The following is a 23757-nucleotide window of genomic DNA, read 5'->3' as shown; positions in this document are numbered from 1 at the left end:
TCTGACCCGTCCCCAGCACTCACAACGCGACTCCAATACACTCAGAAACTCTGTTCCAGATCCTTTTCCATCACGCGCAGAAAGAGAGCGTTTTTTGCAGGACGACTTACTCGAGGAGCTCGCTCGAGAAACAGTCGAATATGAACTACACGAGGATCGTATTTCTCAAGTTGCAGAGTCGTCGCAGGCCGTCAGCTGTTCAAAGGATCGCACATCTTTGGTGAGCACCCTTGTTTCTCGCGCATATACCCAGCATACTCATTCACAAACACCCATCTAGCTGGATATCATGCCTTCGATCTCTTACGTTCAGAGATCTTGTCTATTGACCCTCAATAACCTGCTGTCCGGCTCCACAAATTGGCAGCCAATTGTTCCAGACCGCCGACATTCAATGCCGCCGCAGTCAATCTCCGTGTCTGCCGGCAGCCCTCCGCAGCCATCCTCTGCACTGCATACGCTAGTGATGAATCTACGAACAAGGGATGGGGAACACGCTATGGGAACCATCGAATCCATCGATGATGCAACGTTGTTCTGCGAACTTCGCGTGCGAGTAGAAGCTATAGCTCCCTCTTTGGATGAGTGCGATGCATATCTCGCTCAGCTGCTCGTCTCCCTCCTCTCTCACTTCAATCAATTGTCGCTTGTGTATTCCACATCAACAGCGAATCATGATATGGCAAATCTTTCCGGTCCAGCTTCCGTAGAAGTCAGGACTACTGCTGATTTACTCGATACTCTCGAGCGCCAACTCAGCGACTTTCAGGTTGAGCGACTATCAAAACCTGATGTGATTAGAGCCGGCTCGCCTCCCGTCCAGGTCGTAGAAACTGCCCTTCTTTGGTCAAAAATAGATGATGAACTGGAAACTGTCTTGTCGATGTGCAAGAACCGTACAAACAGCCTTCATCCGCTATCCGCGTTCGATCATCTCCCTCCTCAATACGATTACAGAGACTACGAGTTTGATACTCCTCCTGAGTACGATTCGGATGCCCGCGCATCTATGCATGTACCGGAGATAAAGGTTCCCTCGCAGTCGATCAGTCCAGTTGCGCCGAGCGAGAAGATGCGGCTGGACTTCGAGGCAGTGACTATGGCCATTGATCGACTATATATGGTTGCCCCGCAGCTACACAACCAACGGGTCGAGCTCAAAACAGCAAAAGTAGAACAGATGGAAAAAGCAAGGCGTGAAGGTAGCCGGTCTGCCCTCTTGAAAGGAAAGCAGAAGGGCCCGGATCTGACCGACTTGGAGGACATGCTGGATTTACTAGGCAAGGCTTCGGACCGTAGGTTGATAGATCAGTCGGTCATTCTAGATGGACCGATAAAGGTGAGACTGGAGAAGGCCCGTCAACAAGACCGAGAACAAGTAAGCTGGTTCTCGACATGTTGATTATCTAATATTTATAATTATGCCATAGCGCGACGCCTTCGTGGAGAAGCTTATGCAGCACTCAGAGTCAGGTCGATATCACACTCAGGACGCAGTGCTGCAAGTCCCAAAAGTTCGAGATTTGAATGGTCTTGTAAGCTTACCGGAGTTTATTCGGGAGTCCATGCCGCAAGAAGCAAGGGTACTCGGAGTGGACGCCATTGCACGATCGTCGTCGGAAGTTTCGTCGCAGGCTTTAGCAAATGAAGTTGCAGTTCGGAAGAAAGGATCACGCAACCGAAGCATGTCAGCACCATCTTTGTCCTGGCTTCGCCCATCCTCCAGATCAGGACATCCCGCAGATTCAAAAACCAAGAAGAGTCCTAGCCGACCAGGCTCATCTGGGAAAGGATCCTCGAGGCAAGGTGTGTGATACTTAGCTGATAAGTTGGTAATTTATGTCCTCGCTCATGAATCGATTTGTATAGCTGCTTTGGATATTTCTTACATTGCCGAACATCATGAAACACTGCAACACGTTCTGGTCTTCGTCTCGGTTGGGGGCCTGGCATCGAACACCGATCTCAGCGCAGAAGTGCTACCAACAGTAGAAAGTGGCACGGAAGGCGATCTACTTATCATAAGGAATGATGCGGTATCATCGCCTCCACTTACTCTCCCTGCGCGCATAGCTTCGGGTGTCCAAGATATTAAGCTGCGGAATGATTACTACGAGCTGAAGCTGAGCGTCGTTTCTACATCCCGGTCCCAATCCTACGACGACCGAACATCCGCCCCGCTCATGGATGCGACTCAGTTATCTTCTCTAAAGCCAACTAACTTTATTTGCACTTCCTGCTCTCTTCCACTCGTGCATTCATCTGCCATTGTAGAGTATAAGGATCTACCTTCAGAGCATTGGGAAGAATTAGTTGATGCCTGGATGTGCCATACTGATCAAACGCTACACGAGCAAATTACCAAACATGGTCGTGGATTCTGGCCAGAACAGGGACAAGCACTGGTTGGTGGGAGTTACGTTCTCTTCGAAGACACATCCGTAGTGAAAAGTACTATAACGACAACGGAACGACCCAAGGTAGGCACACACCTTTCCTATTTTCCTTTCGCTTCATTCTACCTCGGGCGACTAAGAAGACCGGCGTTGGGATTCTACCAACGGCGATCGTTTAAGTAATCGATACCCTCACTTTGTTGATATATTAAACCCCTTTGTTGGGTTTAGTAATGTCACAGACTGTTGTGGTGCGGTTACGATGCGAGAGCATTTCGGTTGATACAAAGCGCCCAATATCGACAACGTTTTACGTTGGTTTCCTCCAAGAAACAACTCTCGTGTTGCAGAGGTACACGCCTCGGGAGCTACCCTTGAGGGCACAATTTTAATTAATGTTTTCTCTCTTTCACGTGATTTCCGATTCCAACGCTTACATTGTGTCTGTCATTCAGAGAGCCGAAGATTGGCGTCTAGTTCGCTGCATGTGTGGTGCCATGGTTGGTCGATGCCAAGAACGACATGAAGATGGTGGGGTCATTACTATGTATCGCCTGCTGAAATATGCCATCCGACCTGTTAGTCCTACCGCTAAGTGAGTTTTTTCCGCTTGCATGTCTGGACTTTTGCTAATACCTTGATCAAAAAGACCACAAAGAGTACCACTATCTGCGTTCATCGTCGAGGATATGTCCGAATATGTTCAAGCTCATGCTACTTATCGATTTGTGATATCAGATGAGGAGGATGAGCGGCCAAGGCTTTTAGTGAGTTTCATTTTTCATGCTCCCGTCAGCCTAAGTAATCATATACCTTGGGTAGATGTGGCTATTCAAGCCGAGTATTCGGCTATCTTATATGTTACCTACTGAGTATTTCTTGAAAAAGAATGGGTCAATACATGCGGCCAAAGTTTTATACAAGGTCATTCGTCCATCTACGAAATCTACGGACTTGAAGGAGTAAGGAATACTTCTACCAACTGTTCTTCATATCATTTACTGATGCTTCTTGTGGTAGTTTGTTGAACAAATATCCTGGATTCCCTCAAGCAGAGTATCTGTTTTATCCCTTGGATATATGTCGTCGGTTAGCGGGCCTGCTACGAGAGAGCACACGCTCTTATCCGGAAAGTATGAGAACTATGACTGGGCTGGACGTAGGATGGTTACATCGTGCTTGAATACAACAACAGAGGTTTACTCCATTCTTCTTTATTACCTGATATCTTGGGCGTGCTGCTCATAATGACTGTCACAGCCATACAAACGGATTTTTTTTCTAGATCTTGCCAATCATCCTTTTACACACTATCTCATCGCCCATAATGTTATATTAGCATATGAATTTGAATGTTCGCCTGGGTTTTTTGTGCATAAAGAGTGATCAATTTAAACCGAAGAAACAAGAAATACAAAGTACGTCCAAGATGAAGAGAGCAGAACGACAGCAGCCCGAGCCAGCCGGGATCACGAAACAACCTCCTTTTCCTTCCCTTTCCGTGACGGCGGCGGGGCCAGCGCGAGGTTTGGCGAACTTGCCATTGCTGCAGATGTGTATGAAGCAAGGCGCCTTGTACCTTTGGCGGCAGATGGGGACGACAGTTGACCATAAGGACTGCGAGTAGGGCTACTTGGTACGGAGTTATTCGACCTTGGCCTTGTTGGCGATTCACCCTGGTTCGCCTCTGTAAGAAGAAACTCGACCCATAACCGAGAGAACGACTGGTCATATAAAATTATTAGGACGAGCATTAATGTATATGTTTGCTGACACGTTACCTCAGTCTCGTCCGTCTTCTCTAGGTCGCTGCCTGGGCTCTTTGTTGGAGAACCCACATTTGACGGACGCCCCCAGAAAGAAGTTGTGCCCGAGGGTTGTAGAGTAGTTCGCTGTAATCCTGCTTTCTCTCGCTCCGCATCGGACCAGGACAACACAGTTGATAATAGTGAGAGCATTTCGAAACGTTTGGGATCCGCCCGGGGGGTAGCGAGAAATGACAAGAGAACGTTGGTGACGAGACGTCTGTCAACATTAGTATCTGAAGAGTTCCGCCGCAGACGTCTCAAAGCTTCCATCAAGTGTTCATTCAGGATGACAGCTATGGTATACATGTTCATAACGTAAAACAATAGGGATGGTGAATAGTGCGAACCTTCATGACGTAGCTTTCCTATGAGTAGATTCTTCTCCTTAGTTTCTTTTTCTAGCTCTTCTATTCGTGAAGCGCTGCCAGAGTTTTCTTCCAGTTTAAGCTGCCAATGGATAAGCTTAACCTGATACTATAAAACGATACAGATAACACACTAACTTCAGCATCAAGTGCTCGACGCTTATACTCGGCAAGAGAAAGTGTGACTTCATCCAGCTGATCTTTGAAGTCTCTGACAGCTTGGTTCAACTCATGCTCCTTTGCTGCTGAAAGTGAGCTAATAATATATGCCGGAAGCAAAAACACCGTACCGGCTTGGAAATCTTCGAGCACAGACTGCAAGTTGTCTGACCTGATCCGTGCTTCCTCAAGTTCTATGGACTCTCGTTCTCTTGCTTCTCGTTCTAGTTCCATCTCACGCCCCAAGGTGTCTGCATTCAATTTCGCTTCGTCCGCTATTACCTTTTCTTGCATCGCCAGTCGCTCCCACTCGTCACGCTCTATGCGACACCGTTCTAGCTCACCCGTTGCCTCTCTAAGCTCACGCTCTCTCAACAAGCTTTCTTGCGCATTGTCATTAAGCACGCGGCTTCGCATAGAGTCCAAGTCTCGCGCGGTCCGTTCCGACTCTTCGTGAGAGGCAATCAACTCAGCCGTGAGTGTCTCGACCGTGGATGACAGGTCATTGTTCCGAGCAGATAGTTCGTTTACTTGCTGTTCCCTCCTATCAAGTTCTTCCTGAGACAGCCTTCTCAGAGACCTGGACATCAAATTAAAAGGTTAAGACGTACAGCATCTTGCTTTAACTTATTGCCGAGCGATGTCCGCATGGTAGTCAACTTGGCCAGTAAGTTGTGATACTGGGCTGAGAGCTTCTCCTTTTCATCTTTTTCTCGTCGTAGCTCTTGTTGTAATCTTTGTATTGGATCGAGGGTATCGTCTTCGCTGTGTGTGACTCCATTGGTAGATCCATTAAGTGCAACCGGCGGGGATGAATTCGAGGTGCTGCGGTCGCTGTCTAAAGACACTCGGCCATCAGTACTGGCTGTTTGGGCCAATGGTGGAGAAAAGGGTCTGAAAGACCATTTGGCGTCGCTCCTTGGGAGGTTTTGAGTACTCATGAAACGAGATACTGGCAGAAACACTGGGACGAGGACAGAGAACAGAGCCGCTGTAGGCTCGGAGCGATGGACGAACGGCCCAATTTAGTGAACACTGGTACTTCCTGAAATGGAAGCCACGTGCTCTCAATATCGGGTGGCTGAAACGAAAAAGTTGGCTGCACACCTTTTGCAGTTTCAGACCACTCCGAGTCACTCCTTGTTCCTCTATCCTGTATTTTAGTTCAGCCTTCCCAGTGCAGTGCTTTCCTAACCATATATTCCTGAACTTTGGCATAACCTATCCGTTGTACTGCCAGCAAACGAGTTGCAAGTGTACTTATACCCATAAGGATACTTGCAGACTGGTGACTGGCTTCTACTTGTATACCATGACTGTAGCTTTACTCCAGCTCCCGCTCGAGTTGTTATGCCATGCCTTGATATTCTTGCCCTCTCGCGATATCTTGCGTGTATCTGTGGTGAGCTTTCTGATTCCCGTTTCTTTATTGACGCCATAATACCGAGACCCCGCAGACATGTAAATACTTCAAGGCCGCTGTCGACAACTCCCCACGCCTACAGTATATCCTAGACCTCGCTTTTTATCAAATGGTCTCAGCAAAATCTTTGGAGTCTGGATCCTTCATATCGACGCGCAGCAACCTTCTGCGGGGCCGCGAACATGCGTGGAAGCACATGAAGTATAAGAAGAAGTGCACTCTTCCAATACCTCAAACAGGCCATGTTTACGAATTCGCTGGTGGGATCTACGGAAATGCAACTGGTAGCTTGATCCATTTTGTGAAACTTCCCACTGCAGAGAATATGCAATCTATGCGTGGCTGGACCCATCCCACCACATCGTGGATACTGGTTGATTTTACATTCTCTCCAGCTGACGATCTCCTCGTCGTTGTGGCACACCCAGAGTCAGAGTGAGTTTCCCTCCCCATCCGCCTGAACATCTCATTGTTATGGAATAGGGAAGCGCATGCGTATGATATCCATCTGAGAACTTTATCGACAAACGAAGCCCATCCTCGTGCTGCATCGTCGACGCTGCACTCCATCAACAGGTCACTAATCTCCCATGAATTCTCCGAGCCAGCGAGTGCTATAAAGGTTCAAGTCGTTGGAGACTTCGTCGCCCTCCTTTGTCGAGATGTATTGCTCCCTACTTACGAGCTTGGTGCTTCTCTACAAATTTGGAATTGGACGGAAAAACGGGAAACAAAAGTAATTCATTGTCTACTTATTTTGCAAATATCTCATTCCACTTCAGATTACAAAAACGTTTCTAGATGGCATCGATGACTTTTCCTTCCTTTCGAACAACGCATTCCTTGTTCTCACTGTCATTGGAATAATCGAACTGTATACCTTTCCTGAAGATCTTTCAGGGCCTCCTAAATGTACCGGGAGATATGCGCTACCCGAACTGAAGCAGGAGTACATTTACTCATGCACTTTCATGAGCGGTAATCCTACGCCAGGATCTGGGGTTCCTTGCTCCGGAGGCGGCCAACTCGAAGATGGTCAGCTGTTCCAACCTGACCCCGATAAACAACTTCTCGTCTTTTTTGTCTCCATCATCTCCCAATCTGACATGGAAGAAGCCCAGAGCTTCATCTTTTTCGTCGACCTCGTACATTTTTTCCAGCAAAATACTGTGACTAAAATCCTGCTGGCCGACCCTGAGCTGGAAAATATGCCTGTCCCGTGGTCAGTCTGGGGTCTCGAGCACACGCGTTGGTTCCCCGAGAGCGAGGCAACGGACTGGCAACACGCTCTTTATGGGTACAAAGCCGTTGAAACGATCAACTGCGATCCGACGAATCAGCTCTCGCAGGAGCCCCGAAGGTTACGAATTCGGGATTTTAACCCAAATGTTCTGAAGGATAATCAAAGAGAAAATAATAGTGGTTGGAAGGGGCACATAGTGACGGGTTCGCTCGTGGATGGAACCAATTTGCCCTTTGCGGAGCCTCTAGGTGCCGGTCTACCTTACAGGGAGATTGTTAGTGAGGAAAAATTTAACGTTACCGAAGTAATGATGGATGATTGTAGGATTCTGTTGTTGAAGGTAAGTTCATATGACCTTTATCGATTTCCTCGGCACTTACATTGCGATCACATTGTTCCCGATTTCAGCGCGAGGCAGGGGGAGAGCTCAAGAGTATAGACGTTCTGATGATGTAGTAAGGAGGAAATACAATGAATTGGGTCTGTGTTAAAAGATAGCGCTGTAGCCATAAATACTCTACATGAGAAAAACAAGATGAAATCCACACTAATACAAATCTGTTGTAAGAAAGCCGGCCCTTCATAGCTTCGTGGAGCAATAAAGATCACTCAGCATCTTGAAGTATCTATCTGTGTATGACGATAGGTCAGCTTTATAGAGAGAAGTACTGGGGATCTCATACAAGCAAGTGGAACTCGTTCGCCCATTCTGTTTAGTGCAATTCTGTAACAGACATAATTATGAGCTGGGGGACTACGATCAAAAAAATTACGAACAATACAAATTCAAGCTCTGTTTGAAGGTTTCCAGATTGCTCTGCACTCTTGGCATCCAGTGCTGCCTTGTAAAAACGCGCCAACACACGGCCAGCGAGGAACCAACAAAACTACAGCATGTAGAGCACGTTCACTCCTTAGTAACTCGTAATATAGGGATAGGGTCAACTTCATGACTAACCGGACAAAAGTAATCCAAAAGACCCATATCGTAGTTCGTTGACCATGCACCATAAAGGAGGTCGAGAATTCCCCGGGCGGCTATTAGAATTTTTAAGGCAGAAGTACAACCGGCATGTTCGACCTCAGCATGTGGGTCGTGGAGAAGAATCATAGAACTAAGAATCATGAGGTTTAATACGGAACAGCTGTATGATCTAAACGTACACATGGGGAACAAGAGACGTTGTGTATAGCAGTGAGTCCACGCCGCCATTCATGAAAGGGTCTTTTAAATGAGATGGAATCGATGCTTTAAACACGGCAATGAGTTCGTCAAGCTCCATGAACCCAGGTGCGGTACGGGCATCAAGGTTATTGAACATGGAATCTCTCGAATAACCATGCGTAGGAGTTGCAGCAATATCACCACAATGATGCCTGGATCGAAATCTGTGGTTAAAATTCTTGACACGCGATAACAACATTGTGCTCTTGATGTACAGAACGAAGGAGTCGGTTTGGTCTGGAGGATGAAGAATTAGCATTTCTTTGTCGTGTGACCACTGTCGGTCTTCTGGGGCTATGAGCGCCTAATCGACATCAATGAAAGATATGCGCGCCCCTGGAGTACAATTCAACTTACTCCTGTTTCAAAGTTATCTCCCCGAACTGGAAGTAGCTGAGAAATATCTTGATCGTCAAGACTAAGAGCCCAACCTGTCCCGGATCCATGTTGACGATCTATAGCGTAAGCTAACCAGAACGTATTCCGCCTCATCTCATCTTCCACGACATCGCGAGCAGGTGGTACTATTGATAATGACCGCAAAGTTTTCGATATGGATTGGAATGGAGGGCAGACATTTAATCCCAAGGGTACTGCAGTCCGCATAGAGTGCCCGGACCCGGTAAAAAGCTGCAAAAAAGATTGGTTGGAGTAGGTGATACCAGATCAAAAAATAGCAAGTAGCAACCTCAACCCATCTGCCAAAAACGCACATCAGTCAAATTTCGAGCTGAAATACGCAATCTCTCACTTAGAGTGACACCAGTAATACCATGTCAAAATAACATAGGCTTATCGGTTAAGCTTCAGTTAAATGTTTGTATACAAGAAAACAAATATCTACCTTGTAGGCATTGCATAAGATTGTGGCCCATGACCATGTATTCGTCAGCATATCTCTTGGCGTATCGTGCATGCTGCTCTGTAAATGACATGTGTTGATCGTCGTCACCAAAACAATTTTGAAGAAAAATCTCGTCTTGGGATTGAAGCTTGACTTTGTCAGCCTGACAATAGACATAGGATGGCACGTACCTGGGTGAAAGGACTTGGTAAATTGGGGTGAGGTAACAGCTGCCGTATAAATACCACTGACAGCACAGATGGCATGGAGTACGGGAGAAATCGGGAATTTAGGATGATCAGGTGGTAATGACAGAGCCGTCATAAATGTTGGTACATGGAACAGACGAGAAGCTAGTGGGTGACACGCAAAGAAAGTTTCGACGCTGACGGCAAGTCATTGGGAAGTATCAACTTTCCATAGGATGGAATTAGGACTCACAGATGCCGTAACAGGTCAGGTCGAGGAAGGTGAGGTGGCCAGTGAGGCCAGTAAACGTCTGATCAATATGGCTTTGATTAGACCATGAAGGAGACCTTTACTTTTATGATTGGTTACGGGACCGCTCGTACCTTGTTGGGGAAGTATTGGAGGGATTGTTAATGCTAAATCTTGCATCAACGAGTCGGACTGAAATATGCTGGGATCCAAGATATCGTCCGGAGACGTCAGTGCTTGCACTGAACTGAAGGCAGTGAGCGGGTCAAGCAACCCAAAATCATTTGTGCTGTGGGATTGCAATGAGTCGCTGGGACTATCGCTGGTGCTCTGTTCACGTGATATTATGTCCCCGCCCTTTTGTTTTAAGAGAGATTCCAATTCCACTACGCAATAACAACGTAAGCATAAGGAGATGAATCGTTTAATGCGATATGAGAACACACAGATACGGCTCTCTAATTTCTCATACTTATTCTTAGGGATCTCCGTACTTGACGCATTTGTGTCGGGAGCTATTGGGTCTCAAATAAATACCTTACCATGCTGTCGCAAATATATAGCTCACCTTCGTCATAAGTACAATCTGGGTGAGGTGGTAATTCAAGTCCTGCGGGGGCGTGTGCAGCAGCATGAGAGTGTGAACGAACACATGTCGAACAAGGTCGTTTCGCATCACTGCCGAACGAGAGATAGGTTAAGAGAGCTCTTAGCTATACAGCATGAGACAGTACCATTTCTTCAAATTGATCAGGTCATAATTTAGTACCAGCGCATGCAATAAAAGCAAAGTAACTTACCAACTTGCGTCTCCTACACTGATGACAAGCCTTAGTGCGGAAGGATATTAGATATATCGCAGGGTTAGACTAGAAAGTGGCCTCAACTTGGTTCCTCTTTAAAACATGCTGTTGGCTCAAGCTTAAGCCTCCGTTGATTTTCACGGGACGTGAGTTATTAGGAGCAGTGATGCTCGGAGATTTTGAACTGGCCGCTTTGGGCATGACTGGTATGCTAATAGATACCGTCTGCAGCACCTGGTTTGAAGGAGGTTATGATAAGAAACAAGAGGCGATCACACTGTCAGTCAGTGGTTAGTGTTACTCTGATTGGCGCTGACGGCTAATGTCGTTATAAACACCGGTGCAAGCCCTGGTAATTACTTAAGAAATCTATAAATCCGTCATCCACGGACGCTGAGCTCGACTTCAGTAGCCACTTTTGCGTCATTTCACTAAGACTGCTTTGGCTGAAGTGTAAAGCTGATAGCATAGATTAGACAGAATATAGGCTCCAAAAGTACAACTGCGATACAAAGGATACAAAAATAAATAAATGCTACAAAATAGTTTACACTTCTTGACTTTCGAGACTGTGCTTCTTCGATTTAGCGGGAAGGAGCTGGATACTCCAATGTCAAACACAGAAAGAGAAAGAAAGTAGAGCAAACTGACCGCAGGGTTGATAAATGGCACCACACCTCCCTCTGATATTATAACATCACCGAGGAGCTTACTGAGTCTGCGAGATAAGAACCAATTAGTATAAGTCGACATAGACAGACTAGTGAGAACGCACTCCTCATCATTTCGAATAGCGAGTTGTAAGTGACGTGGGTTGATACGACGCTTCTTGTTATCTCTAGCAGCATTTCCGGCCAACTCAAGAATCTCAGCGGCAAGGTACTCCAAAACTGCAGCAAGGTACACTATGCAGAAGCAAGGTAAGATAACTGCTTTGCATTCAAGGTAAAGCCAACACTTGCCAGGTGCACCCGACCCAACACGTTTGGTGTAATTTGACTTTCTCAGCATACGATGAATACGACTGACAGGGAACTGCAGGCCAGCTTTGGTAGAACGCGATACGTTCTTGACATCCTCGCCTCGGTTTACTTTTCCTCCTCCGATTTTGGATTTACCAGTAGCTTTTTTGGGAGGCATTTTTTATGAAAATGATATGAAATAGGTTTATGGATGAAGAATGCGGGGACAAGGGGAAACTCAATATTAGATATCTAAATGGCTTTTCATATTTATACGGTCATGCGCCGCCACAATCAACAAAGACGCGTCGTGACGCGCGATGACCAAACAAAGGTAAAGTCACGTGTTACTATATATAGGGGATGTATGTGGTCACTTGCGCCCGCCTTTATCTCTGCCTGTAACTACCATCACCACTGTTCTCTTTTCCCTTCCTGTTCATAGTTCTCCCTTATCTATAAACTTTTATTGCAATGGCACCCAAACCCTCTTCGACTGGTGGAAAAGCACCTGCTTCCACGGCCACCGCATCCAAGGCGCCCGCTAAGACTACGGAGGGATCTAAGGCTGCGAAGAAGACTTCAAAGACTGCAGCCACTGCAGCTGGTGGTGAAGAGAAGAAAAAGAGGAGAAAAGTTCGCAAGGAAACCTATTCATCTTACATTTACAAGGGTACGCTTAAAACCATCTGGCTCATGTTTGAACAGATTCTAATTTACTTTAATACTCAGTTCTTAAGCAAGTGCACCCCGATACTGGTATCTCCAACAAGGCTATGGCCATCCTTAACTCTTTTGTAAACGATATTTTTGAACGTATCGCTACCGAAGCCTCAAGTGCGTTTATTATTTCATCTAATCTTTACCGAATTTTCTCACACGTCTATAGAACTTGCTGCCTACTCGAAGAAGTCAACTATCTCATCACGCGAAATCCAAACATCTGTCCGTCTCATCTTGCCTGGAGAGCTTGCTAAGCATGCTATCTCAGAAGGTACTAAATCAGTGACCAAGGTATGTATTGCACGTACAAATCGTGATAAATGTGTATTGAGATTCCTTTCTAGTTTTCGAGCGCTGGGGCGAAGTAAACTGTTGTTTTGTCTTACATTGTATCCTTACTTGTTGTATCTTGGTATTCGTATATTTTTGAGATGTACTTTCTCTCTTATTTTAGCAAATCGATGATTGTCACCATTATATCATGACGTTCCAGAGCAGCAAATGTTGTTTGTCTGTCGTAATCTCTCTGTTTGAGCTGTTTGATGAAACGCTGTGTGAAATATCTGAACTTTGACCAGCGTAGGTGTATCCTGTCATACGAGTCGAAATAGGTTTATAGCCAATCTGGTGGAGGAGACGGTAATACGGGTATTGAACATTGAACATGAGACGAGCCGGCTGGGTAGATTTGGTTGACTTGTAATCTAAAGGCAGGTATAGTAGATGATGTATTCCTAAGGGGCAAGGCTGAGGACGAAGACTTTTATTCTGTGGCAAACAGTAATATTGCACATCCAGGTATGCATACAGGTATAAAACATCAGGGTAAATACAACGCCCACATCCCTCAACAGAGAGAATTAGATAGATAGATGATTGAACACACCCGGCGCGTCTACGATCAAGTGCAGGAGCGGGGATCGACTACGTTTTGGGAAGGGTACGTGTCTGGTGATATGATTAAAAGATGAAACAGAGAGATAAAATGACAATGACGGCGTAATCAGGCCAAAAGCGATGGATATATGTATGATTCCGGGGGAATTGTTGAAATGAAGCGATGACTAGACTTTTTTTAAAAATCGACTGCAGCTTGAGATGGAGAGGTAATGCAAAACCGAGTAAGCCAGACCTGGATGAGAAAAGACACCATGCTCCGAACCGAATGCTCCAGGAGAAAAAAGAAACCGAAATCGAAGCCAAACAAATGTGAAAATTTGAACACGGCGCCAGAGCCCCTAATTCCAGATAAGAAAAAAAAGCTCCACTGTTCACCACTTTACAACCCATCAACGGCGATCCCAAGCCCGACAGGTCTTGCTTCTTGCCCTTCTTGCCTCGTTCCATTGACACCCCCGTGGCGCGCAGGGTCCGACTCAGGACGATGCACAAGCGACCCGCGCTTCCCTGCGCTTCCACCCACACCACCAGCACTAATGGTCCGTGTGAGACCATGCAGGTGCGAATCTCCATCTACATGTGCACCACCCTTATCTTTCTCAGATCCTTCATTCGGAGTGAACCACATGGCTGGTGTAGACGAGCCCCCCGCTGCGGAAGCAGCGTCGTCCACAGGGGGCGCACTGCTCGCGCCCGTCTCAGCCGTCTTGGTCGTTCCCATACTTCCACTTCCGCTCGCACTAGTACTTCCACTGCCACTCTCTGCTTCCCTGCTGACACTTTTGCCAACTTTACTCCCCTCTTTCATAATCTCATTCGCAACATTCATCGGCGGAAAATAACCCATCTCTGGAACATCAGGAGGGGGGACGGGCGGGAAATATCCCACATTGCCCTGCCCTGTACCACCACTTCCATCTCCAGACGACCCAGAGCGGAAATACCCTTCGTCGTCGCCCCCGCTACCACCGCCTTCATTACCAGCACCTCCACCACCAAAGTACCCATCGTTGTGGATTGGCGCTCCCACTGTAGGATTTATGTATGGGTTAGGACCCCCAGGCCTGCCCCATAATGCTCCAGGCGTCATTGTCACGCCAGGAGAGAACATGTTCCCTGGTCCATGAGGGGTTTGAACAAACTGTGTATATACGTGTGGGTGTGAGTGGTGGGGATGGGCAAACGGAGAGTGGGGCTGTGCGTAAGGGGAGTGCGGGTGCGCGTAGGGAGAATGTGGGTGCGTGTATGGGTGTGGGTGATACGGTGAAAGCGGGTGAGCAGCGAAGGCGTACATCGGCGTAGTAGGAAGAGGGAGTGACATCCCTGGTCTAGATCCTTCTCGAGCACCATTTCTTTCACCGCCCTTCTTTACCTGTTGTTTCGCTTCCGTTGCCCCCTTCTCCATCTCTTTGGATGGCTGCTGCGCAGTCCGAGCCTGTTGTTGTTGTTGTTGTTGTTGTTGTTGTTGCTGCTGCTGTTGCTGTTGCTGTTGCTGCTGGTGCTGCATATGCTGATGTTGTTGCTGGGACATTTGTGATTGTGGCTGCAAGAAAGTAAACGGCGGCATCGATGGAGTAATAGGCGGGAGCCCATGCGGTGTCATCACACTCATGGCGTACGAAGGATGATGCATTGGGGTCATGGGATGGCCATTTCCGCCTTGAACTGCGTACCCTCCCTGCGTGGAGTAACCAGGATGGTGCATCGGGCTACTAGGATGTCCAAGTGGAGACATAGGCACATATCCAACGTTCATACCATGAGCGGGATGATACAAAGGCGACGTAGGGTGAGCCACATGCGGTGACATCGGTCCATGTACATGCACATGCGAAGGCATTGGGCCATGGCCATGTGGAGACAGAGGCTGTGGATATACTGGCAGAGAAAAGTTAGAAGGGGGAGGAAGCGATATAGGACCTGGATGAGCGGGATGATGGTGCTGCGATTGGGATTGGCTCTGAGCGGATTGTTGGGATTGCTGTCGTTGAGAGTGGGATGAATGTCGTTGTTTTTGAGAAGAATCGAGATGAGATTGTGGCCCTTGTGAACGTCCAGGTTGAATCGCTGAACCCTTTTGATCATCGCCTTGTGATCCATACGATGTCTGCCGCGACTGCGTCTGCGAACCATCATGTCCGGAAGGTGCCTGTCTCGCTTTCATATGCGTTAGTGTCGGTGACGATAAATTTCCATAAGACGGCACCGCATCCTTGTGCTCAGCAAGGTGATCCAGACCCACGGCTTCAGGACTACGGGGACTTTGAGTTTGACTCGTATTCGCGCTTGGCACAACACTTTGACTCGCGCTTTGGAGGACACTTCCGCCCACACTAACGCTCCCACCGAAACTACTCATACCAAAGCCTCTGCTAAACAAAGGGCCTGCGCCCTGGCCATTTGCACCAAACGATCGACTTCTTCCTCCATGCCCTTGTCCATGTATATCAGATGAGATGCGACCGAATGAGGACCCACTAATTTGGATATTGAATGATTCCCTCCTCCGACTTTGTCCTACATTTTCGTCTCGTCCCCCAATTGCATCGTCACGCATCCCAAGCGCACCTAACGCCGAGGTAATGTAATCTACATTTCCAAATGGCGAATTAGAGGATGGCTGACCTTGTCCTGACGACGAAGATAATGGAGCTTGTAACGACGGGGAAGGCACTTGAGCCTGCTTTAGTGACCCAGAACCTGCTCTTGATCCATGGGGCCGCTGTCCAAGTAAATCAAACGGAGATTCATGCGATAAGAAGGGCGACGAAGAGGACGATGCCGTTTGCGTTTGCTGTTGTTCTCGGTTGAATGGTGTCTGCTGATCAATGCCAAACGGTGAAGTAGACGATGGCTGTCGGGACGGAGCAGATGAATGTTGCAAAGACGAACTAACTGAGGGGTGTCGCGACGACGCAAATGAGGGATGCCTGGAAGATGTTGCCGAAGGGTGTCTGTAGGAAGCTAGGGCACTGTCTCGCTCGTATAAAGCTAATGAACTTTCGCGCTCGCGTTCGGCAGACACTTGATCTAGCAGATTAGCGATAAGGGCTGAAGAGTTAGGTTCGGTGACGTTAGTATCAATGCTGAGTGCGGCGGCACCTGTGGTATTGTTTGATAATATGGTATTAGTTTGATTTCCATTGATACTTGCATCCGGGAAAAGTGATGAATTAATCATTGTGGAGCGTTGCGAGGCTGACGTGGAGGACGAGGACCCCGCACGTGCATTTGAGTATGCAGATGGTGGAGCAGAATTGAGGAATGGTGAGTGCGACTGGGAGTGTATATGATGAAGTTGGCTTGGCGTGAACGAGTGCGACGAGTGTCCGTGGAGTAAGCCTATCGATGAATTAGGTGCAGCATGCACAGGGCGAGGGGAAGCAGTATTGGAAGCTGTTCCAGAGATAGGCACAGAGTTTGTACCCGAGAACGATCCCGCGCCTAAATATGAGTGGTTCCCTGACGACAAAAGTGCAGAACTTGCGTTCATTATTGAACCTGTCGTTGATCCAGGTAATGAAGAAGCAGACAAAGGTATAGAAGTCGGAACGAGGTGTGCAGATGCTGATGAACCTCCAGGCATTGGAGACGAAAACCCAGATACCGAAAGCGGCTGCGCTGAGTTGGAGAACTTGTCATAGTGAACTTTGAGGGGACGCCCATTGAATTCATATCTAGACGTGTAGGATAAAAAAAATGAGTATATGCGGCTATTTGCGACTACATGCGGAAAGATATCGACGTTTACGAAGAACAATGCGAGCGAAAACTATACACCGTTCACAGCAGTATACTTGAACACCCAAACAAGCTCGACAGGCCGCTAGTGAAGTGGAACAACCGGTAGATGCGTCTGATAGCACTAGCGGCGTGGGCAAAGGGGTACGGAAAATGGTCCCACTCACCCATTGAACATCCTCAAACCCCTCTCAGCACTTGCTTCATCGCCAAATTGAACGGTGCCAAAACCTCGTGAACGTCCATCTGCGCCAAGAGCAACGTCTGCGCGCAGCACTGAGCCGGCAGTTCGAAATAGGTCTTTGAGATCTTGCCATTGGATGTGAAAGGGAAGCTGTATTTTTCCTCTTCAGCAACGCGATGACAGGTGATCAGGCAATAATGATCAAGTGAGAAGGAATACTTACGTTCCCCACAAACAAATTCCGCCCCCCATTAACCGACCCGGAAGACGACCCAGGACGTTCGTAAAATGTATAGTCATCCAATTCCCCCACAGAAGAGAGAGCTATTCCATATGGATTTGAGAGAAATGGAGCTGAAGAAACGCCTGAGTTATATTGACTCGGGGGAACGCCTGAGCCGAAACCGCTCGACGAAACTACACCAGCAAGCGATGGAATAGATCCATTAGCCAACTGTAATTCGTACTCCAGTTCTGACCCGGCAGGAACAGCACCTCCCATTCCAGTGCCAACGCTCATACTGGAACCTGCACTGGATCCAAGTCTGTCTGGCCGTACCTCTAGTACGCGCGTCTGCCACGAGTATCCATTGAACATATCAATCGCTCGACCTGCATCTTCTGCAGAGGCGAGCAGGACGGTTCCGTATCCTCGTGAACGGTTATCGGGTCCAAGAGAAACATCTGCGCGGAGGACGGTACCAGCTTTGCGGAAAAGATCCTTTAGGTCCTGCCAGCGGACACGGTACGGAAGCTGTGAAGACATTTAGCGGGTGAAATGTGTATATGTTGTTAAGAAAGAGGAGAGAAAAGGGACGTACATTTCCTACAAATAATTGGGTACGAGTATCACGAAGAGGTCCTTGTCGGGAGTCGGGAGTCGGGCGAGAGGATGTGGCGAGTTGAATTACAGCTTCAATGTCATCATTAGTTGGTGGTGCTGGTGAAGTTGAAGAAGGGAAGAGCGAGCTATCCTGTGCCACAGTCAGAGGGTGAAGTGGTCAGACGAGGAGGGCTTACTCTGAAGAGCGAGGACATGCCCAGCTGTTCGTGATGGCGCAGCTACTACTGATATCAGCCCAGTGGTGTTGCTGGCTTGTCGTCGTTGTGGATTAAGTTGTCGCCGTCGTGGATGACGATGGGGGACGATGAGGAGAGTGTGCTAGCAATAAAGGGAATGGAAACGAGAGCAGCGGCTGTGGATCTGTTTGGCAGGTACACCTGTTCATTGACACGGATGCTCCACTCCACCACACCCACCAAAAAAAAATTAGGGTAGCGCCACTCTGCATCATACGTCATACCTGCCGTTAAGGGTAATATCCTTCTGCTGACGACATTCCTACAGAACCGAACCTGACCGTGGAAGTTTGTAGCGCCGCGATATCTCTCCCCTCATCGTCGCACACGACGAGCTCACTCTTCTTGGCGGGGTAAATCCATCGCAGACTGGCGTACCGCCAAGATTTTGGGGGTTCAGCCCACGCATGCTACTGGTTCTGCAGATTCTGATGAACTGGGGGAAGATCCTCATCTCGTCATCCAGCCATACAAGGTTACACGCTCGAACCAAACTTGTTCAGCTCCACAGCAATTTAGGGCATTCCGTCGAAAGAACTACGGATTGCAGTGCAACTTGCCACACCAAATTCATAGATCCGCAGCAAGACGATAGAAAATAGATGATAAATAAAATAACTCGTACACATATTATACATCTACAGACAAATACCACACCCCTCGTCCTCACCCAGCAACGTCCAGATAAGATAAGAAACTGAAGTGTCTACTTCGCTGCAGCGCTCGAGAACTGTAGATGTAAAAGCCAACATCAGCATCATGATCAGAAAATGAAAACATCTGCGTACCTTCGTCACACTCTTCGTTCCCTCCGAGATCGCATGTTTGGCGAGTTCACCAGGCAATATCAACCGCACGCTCGTTTGGATTTCGCGTGACGAGATCGTCGATTTTTTGGAGTAGGAAGCAAGTTCTACCGAGCAAGAATAAGCTTAAAGTTCATTCGAAACGGACAAAATCAGACATACTGGAGGCTTCAGTGGCAATTCGCTCGAAGATATCGTTCACGAATGAGTTAAGAATGGCCATCGCCTTGTTGGAAATACCAGTATCAGGGTGTACCTGTTTGAGAACTGCGAAATGATAAGTACAAAGTCAGAAACAAATAAGATATATGCGCACCTTTGTATATGTACGAGCTGTAAGTCTCCTTGCGGACTTTTCTTCTCTTCTTCTTCTCGCCGTCTGCGCCTGTAGCTCCACTCGAAGTTTTCTTCGCCTTGGAACCCTCAGTCGTCTTTGCAGGAGCCTTAGAGGCTGGGGCCTTGGAGGCGGTGGTGGAAGCTGGGGCTTTCGAGGCAGTTGAAGCGGGTTTGGGTGCCATTGCTAAAGAATTGATGTGATTGAGGGTACTGAGTTGTATGGATGGAAAATGGGTTTGAAGCTATCAGCGAGGACGGGTAATTGAAATCCGGGGCAAAATGCGAGCACGCACTATTTATCGTTTGGTCCGCCTGACTTTACATTTGTTTACGTGTCGCGCCTTTGTTGATCGCGCGAGACGCGTCGACGCGACTTTGTTGACCGTTGAACCTTATTTCATCCGCGCGGGCGGCGGGAGTATAAATAGTGGCGCACCTGATTTCCGCAAGGTCGAAACTTTCAAGTCCCCCCTACCTGTTCATTTTGTACGAACCGTACATATATCAATAACCCACTTGTTTTCGTCAATCGACATCAACTCTCAAATTCATAAAAAATGTCTGGAAAAGTTAGCGGCAAAGCCAAGTCTGGTGGAAAGGCTTCTACTGGGGACGCATCTTCCAAATCTCAATCGCGCTCGGCGAAAGCAGGTCTTCAGTTCCCTGTTGGTCGTGTGCATCGGTTGTTGAAGAAAGGGAACTATGCTCAGCGAGTTGGTGCCGGTGCACCTGGTGGGTTTAACTCATCATTTACTCCCATCTTGATACGATACTGATTAGTCTTTCAGTTTACCTCGCTGCCGTTTTGGAATATCTTGCTGCTGAGATTTTGGAGCTTGCTGGAAATGCAGCAAGAGATAACAAGAAGCAGAGAATTGTACCTAGACATTTGCAACTTGCCATTCGTAATGATGAAGAGTGCGTTTTACTTTCCGTCATCTGTGCCTTTAATACTTATTTTATTGCATCGCAGACTCAACAAACTTCTCGGCGATGTTGTCATTTCGCAAGGTGGTGTTGTACCATTTATCAACCCTGAGCTATTGCCATCAAAAACGTCGAAGGGAAAGAAGGACAGCCAAGAAGTATAATCTAATTGTCTCTTTGGTTGACCGTAGAGGGGGGTTAGTGGCCACATTCACATGTGGACCATTGGATGTTCATGTATTTTTCCATGTATTTTATAGTATTATTTTACTTATATTATTGTCTGCCTTTCGACTCCTGCACGATGTGAGTACTAAGTACTGAGTGATTGTGAGAACCGTATATTAGTGGCGGTGCTTTTCATTTTTGGCAAAGATAGTGTTTGTTCTACTCCACTCCATAAACAAAAAAATCTGAATGGAACGCAGACCCAAATACACCTGTAATCATCGACTGTCATCATTTTTGTTTATCCCTGGCGATAACTTGAGCTGATAGATCATCCTAGCTATATTCGTAGGGTCTGAATGTTTAGATACATTCTGAAACGGAAAACGCCACTGTCGCTCGCAACTGTTTTGACATCGAGTGAAGATTATCATCAAATTGTTTTCCCTATATGCCGAATCTGCTGTTCCGAACTAGAACTTGTTCGGACAACAGGAGGACATGCCAGTGCTAGTCTTTGTAGGCCGTCCAAAGAGCTCGAAGGAAGGCAGTCGTTCCTTCCTTCTCAACAATAAGGACGTGTTTAGTCATGCTAAGATAGCTTAGCAATTACTAGTAGGTGGTAAGCATTAATGATTTTCTATTACCTCTGACCCTCTCGGCATCGTGATGTATGACTCGAGGAATGCCAGGTAGTTCCCATTATTGAGACGGCATGCCCGCGATGGAGACTACTGAAATATGCAATGGAGGCGTCACCACCGAGCGGGGTTTCGTTGAAACAGATATGAAATGGTATGTTTTATAACTTCAGCTTATTCTTTAGGTTCCCCTGTCATCTTTGCTTCACATGATTCTTCTCACACCATTCCTGATGCGTAGCACCGAAGCCCTTAGTCTCGATGTATTGCCCGCATTCGCGGAAGATGATGCTAATGCATGATGAAGTTCAAGGCAAACTACTTCAAACATTCCAGTTGTGAGGCGCTAGAGCTTATCTGGACATCAACGTTGCACCGCAATCTATTTAAAAGATGCCTATCAGTCAGCTCTCTGGATATCCCTCAATGGACTCACTTACTTCTGTCGCTGCTAGGAACCAGAGTTCCATGATATTATACACTACCGGGCTAGTTGCGTTGTCGTTGTCGTATGCGCTCTATCGTCTCCTTGCATTACCATCACACCTTCGTCACCTTCCCTCCGTGCCTATATGGCCTATTGTCCTTAGCTATGCCCGTCAAGAGCCCGATGATGTTCGCATCAAGCGCCTCCTACTGCCTTATGCCAATAAACACTCGGAGGGCGTAGTTCTGGTGTGGGTATTTGGTCAATGGATGGTCCATATACTTGATCCCCAGGTATTGTTTTCCCCACTATCTATTGGCGTCTTTCTTATTCCTGTTTCAGCTTGCGTTTCAGGTGAATGCAAACCTTAGAGATTTTCCAAAGTATTTCCCACCGTGGGATCTCCTATTGCTCCGTTTTACTGGGAGAAAGAATATCGTGACGACCAACGGTGATGAATGGAGGAAAATCTCTACACTCATTCACGATGCCTTCACGATCCCAGTTCCTGTCGACGTTTTCACTTCCCTTGCAAAAAAGCTATTCCACGTCATCGAACAAACGACATCCACGAGTGGCGATGATCATAAAGTAAACTGGGCCGATCTTGCACAACGATATGCTTTAGATGCGATAGGCTACTCCGTAGCCGGCTACAATATCGATGCAATCAGTACCGAATCACAGCTTGCCAATGATTACAACACTTTCATGCGTCACACGGCCGATCCCCTCTACCTCGCGTTGCCCATCCTCGAGAAGATTATTCCACGTAAACATGTATTTGATTTGATGAACAATATCAAGGATAAACTCGCCGACATGCTACTCGCCAAGCGCTTAGATCCCGGACAGGATATTATGTCTTTTATGCTGAGAGACCCGACTTTGACCAAAGACGAATTGCGCGATAACATCTCGACCCTCTTTATTGCTGGGCATGTAAGTTTTTACAACTCTTTCTCTTTATTCGCTCTTCTCAATATGCCAGATAGGACACAACAGCTGGTGCTTTGTCTATGTTGATTTACTATCTTGCGGTCGACCAGATTTCCCAAAAGAGCGCTAGGGAAGAAGTCATACGCGTTCTCGGGCCTTCTGCTGACCCTTCGCTCCCCCTCCTGAGTGCAAACGCCCTACCCTATGTCAGTGCTTGTATCAAGGAGGCTCTTCGAAACAATACGCCCGTTTCTTACGCTGTTCCCCGTATTTCCGGGAAGGCCGTAAACCTCGGCAAATATTACATTCCTTCCGGCACTGCTGTCATTACGAACATCTATGGGGTACACCATAATGAGTCCGTGTGGAAGGACGCTAGTGTTTTCAGGCCAGAGCGGTTCTTGACAGGAGAAGACACTAACCAGGTCAAACATTCCTGGATCCCATTCAATGGCGGCCCGCGCCGGTGCCCAGCACAAAATTTTGCACAGTACGAGCTGCGCACACTGGCTTCGATGTTGTTGAGGGAGTACGAGTGGACTTTGCCCGAGGACTCTATTCACGCAAACGGGATAAAGAACGCATTTTCGCCGTTCGCGTTGACAGTGCCTCACGACCTAGATATCATCTTCAGAAAGCGTACGTGAGATCGTCTTTAACAAGACGTCAAAGACTCGGAGATTGTAGGATTATTCTTGTGTGTATTTCCACCATTATAAAGAATGATTACATGACTATATGCGTTTACGATAGCTGAAATTTGAAGGCGTGAAAGCTTCGATATCTTTCCTTGTAATATTTTGTATCAATTCTTCTCGACTCAACTGTTGACACTACTTCCTCGTGGTGTTCGTAGTGTACTCGAGTACAACAATATAATGGGATAAAGATAACCGCGGTCTTTATAATTCCGTCAGTCGTTGCGCGATGCCGTCCGATGCCGCACGGATTGTCTGAACCTTGCAGCATAGCCCTAGTATAGATGTCCAAACTTGAATATTACAAGCGAGCTCGAACGCCCCGTTACAAGGACATTGTTGTGATCTCCAGAAAGCTCGAGGGCTCTTATATCACAGCGAGCAGCATCATTCTGCTCCATATTACACGTCATCCTATATCCACTCACATCGCAATTGAACATGTACGAGGAGTTACGAGTATAGTGTCAAAGCCAAATGATTTCAAAGACCAGCGGGCCAGAATACATTGTGAGTAAGTG

At 47.3% G+C, this 23757-nt stretch overlaps 12 protein-coding genes across 12 annotated transcripts; 7 read left to right on the top strand and 5 right to left on the bottom strand.

Annotated features, from left to right (window-relative positions):
* Nucleotides 1-383: 383 nt before the first annotated feature.
* On the top strand, nucleotides 384-780 carry SERLADRAFT_458148 (uncharacterized protein; the record flags this gene model as incomplete). Its single annotated transcript, XM_007314022.1, has 1 exon — nucleotides 384-780. A coding segment is annotated over one exon (384 nt), but the record flags the coding sequence as incomplete, so codon positions are not given.
* Nucleotides 781-1185: 405 nt separating this feature from the next.
* SERLADRAFT_458146 (uncharacterized protein) lies at nucleotides 1186-3769 on the top strand (the record flags this gene model as incomplete). Its single annotated transcript, XM_007314021.1, has 7 exons — nucleotides 1186-1378; nucleotides 1431-1806; nucleotides 1870-2480; nucleotides 2852-2991; nucleotides 3046-3163; nucleotides 3219-3358; nucleotides 3417-3769. 7 exons carry the CDS (start codon nucleotides 1265-1267, stop codon nucleotides 3577-3579), a joined length of 1662 nt encoding a protein of 553 aa, XP_007314083.1.
* On the bottom strand, nucleotides 3723-5747 carry SERLADRAFT_359682 (uncharacterized protein; the record flags this gene model as incomplete). The annotated part of the gene is made up of 6 exons (XM_007314020.1): nucleotides 3723-4120; nucleotides 4178-4497; nucleotides 4552-4651; nucleotides 4708-4811; nucleotides 4860-5286; nucleotides 5340-5747. The coding sequence occupies 6 exons, from the start codon at nucleotides 5667-5669 to the stop codon at nucleotides 3866-3868; spliced, it is 1536 nt and encodes a 511-aa protein (XP_007314082.1).
* An 82-nt stretch (nucleotides 5748-5829) lies between these two features.
* SERLADRAFT_458139 (uncharacterized protein) lies at nucleotides 5830-7947 on the top strand (the record flags this gene model as incomplete). The annotated part of the gene is made up of 5 exons (XM_007314019.1): nucleotides 5830-6130; nucleotides 6186-6586; nucleotides 6635-6887; nucleotides 6934-7734; nucleotides 7803-7947. 5 exons carry the CDS (start codon nucleotides 6041-6043, stop codon nucleotides 7848-7850), a joined length of 1593 nt encoding a protein of 530 aa, XP_007314081.1.
* Nucleotides 7851-11007, bottom strand: SERLADRAFT_413162 (uncharacterized protein; the record flags this gene model as incomplete). The annotated part of the gene is made up of 14 exons (XM_007314018.1): nucleotides 7851-8024; nucleotides 8078-8118; nucleotides 8172-8281; nucleotides 8353-8509; nucleotides 8559-8923; nucleotides 8977-9249; nucleotides 9333-9349; nucleotides 9464-9541; nucleotides 9655-9816; nucleotides 10036-10287; nucleotides 10348-10416; nucleotides 10470-10579; nucleotides 10697-10731; nucleotides 10789-11007. The coding sequence occupies 14 exons, from the start codon at nucleotides 10903-10905 to the stop codon at nucleotides 7975-7977; spliced, it is 1836 nt and encodes a 611-aa protein (XP_007314080.1).
* A 146-nt stretch (nucleotides 11008-11153) lies between these two features.
* Nucleotides 11154-11934, bottom strand: SERLADRAFT_458134 (uncharacterized protein; the record flags this gene model as incomplete). The annotated part of the gene is made up of 4 exons (XM_007314017.1): nucleotides 11154-11302; nucleotides 11356-11422; nucleotides 11480-11609; nucleotides 11667-11934. The coding sequence occupies 4 exons, from the start codon at nucleotides 11842-11844 to the stop codon at nucleotides 11252-11254; spliced, it is 426 nt and encodes a 141-aa protein (XP_007314079.1).
* A 114-nt stretch (nucleotides 11935-12048) lies between these two features.
* SERLADRAFT_458132 (uncharacterized protein) lies at nucleotides 12049-12883 on the top strand (the record flags this gene model as incomplete). The annotated part of the gene is made up of 4 exons (XM_007314016.1): nucleotides 12049-12339; nucleotides 12399-12503; nucleotides 12556-12680; nucleotides 12734-12883. The coding sequence occupies 4 exons, from the start codon at nucleotides 12141-12143 to the stop codon at nucleotides 12755-12757; spliced, it is 453 nt and encodes a 150-aa protein (XP_007314078.1).
* Nucleotides 12884-14780: 1897 nt separating this feature from the next.
* SERLADRAFT_379304 (uncharacterized protein) lies at nucleotides 14781-16042 on the bottom strand (the record flags this gene model as incomplete). The annotated part of the gene is made up of 2 exons (XM_007314015.1): nucleotides 14781-15868; nucleotides 15933-16042. A coding segment is annotated over one exon (607 nt), but the record flags the coding sequence as incomplete, so codon positions are not given.
* Nucleotides 16043-16117: 75 nt separating this feature from the next.
* On the top strand, nucleotides 16118-16962 carry SERLADRAFT_445608 (uncharacterized protein; the record flags this gene model as incomplete). Its single annotated transcript, XM_007314014.1, has 2 exons — nucleotides 16118-16191; nucleotides 16214-16962. The coding sequence occupies 2 exons, from the start codon at nucleotides 16118-16120 to the stop codon at nucleotides 16329-16331; spliced, it is 192 nt and encodes a 63-aa protein (XP_007314076.1).
* Nucleotides 16963-18572: 1610 nt separating this feature from the next.
* Nucleotides 18573-19712, bottom strand: SERLADRAFT_458125 (uncharacterized protein; the record flags this gene model as incomplete). The annotated part of the gene is made up of 4 exons (XM_007314013.1): nucleotides 18573-19024; nucleotides 19083-19207; nucleotides 19263-19367; nucleotides 19417-19712. The coding sequence occupies 4 exons, from the start codon at nucleotides 19616-19618 to the stop codon at nucleotides 19001-19003; spliced, it is 456 nt and encodes a 151-aa protein (XP_007314075.1).
* Nucleotides 19713-19889: 177 nt separating this feature from the next.
* SERLADRAFT_379299 (uncharacterized protein) lies at nucleotides 19890-20647 on the top strand (the record flags this gene model as incomplete). Its single annotated transcript, XM_007314012.1, has 3 exons — nucleotides 19890-20168; nucleotides 20225-20354; nucleotides 20410-20647. Coding segments are annotated over 3 exons (416 nt in total), but the record flags the coding sequence as incomplete, so codon positions are not given.
* Nucleotides 20648-21590: 943 nt separating this feature from the next.
* SERLADRAFT_458122 (uncharacterized protein) lies at nucleotides 21591-23446 on the top strand (the record flags this gene model as incomplete). The annotated part of the gene is made up of 4 exons (XM_007314011.1): nucleotides 21591-21892; nucleotides 21942-22541; nucleotides 22595-23235; nucleotides 23292-23446. The coding sequence occupies 3 exons, from the start codon at nucleotides 21599-21601 to the stop codon at nucleotides 23183-23185; spliced, it is 1485 nt and encodes a 494-aa protein (XP_007314073.1).
* Nucleotides 23447-23757: the final 311 nt, after the last annotated feature.

The sequence above is a fragment of the Serpula lacrymans genome (assembly GCF_000218685.1).
Source record: "Serpula lacrymans var. lacrymans S7.9 unplaced genomic scaffold SERLAscaffold_2, whole genome shotgun sequence".
Lineage (NCBI taxonomy): Eukaryota > Fungi > Basidiomycota > Agaricomycetes > Boletales > Serpulaceae > Serpula > Serpula lacrymans.
Note: the sequence above shows the minus strand (reverse complement) of the source record. Positions and strands in the feature narration are given on the sequence as shown.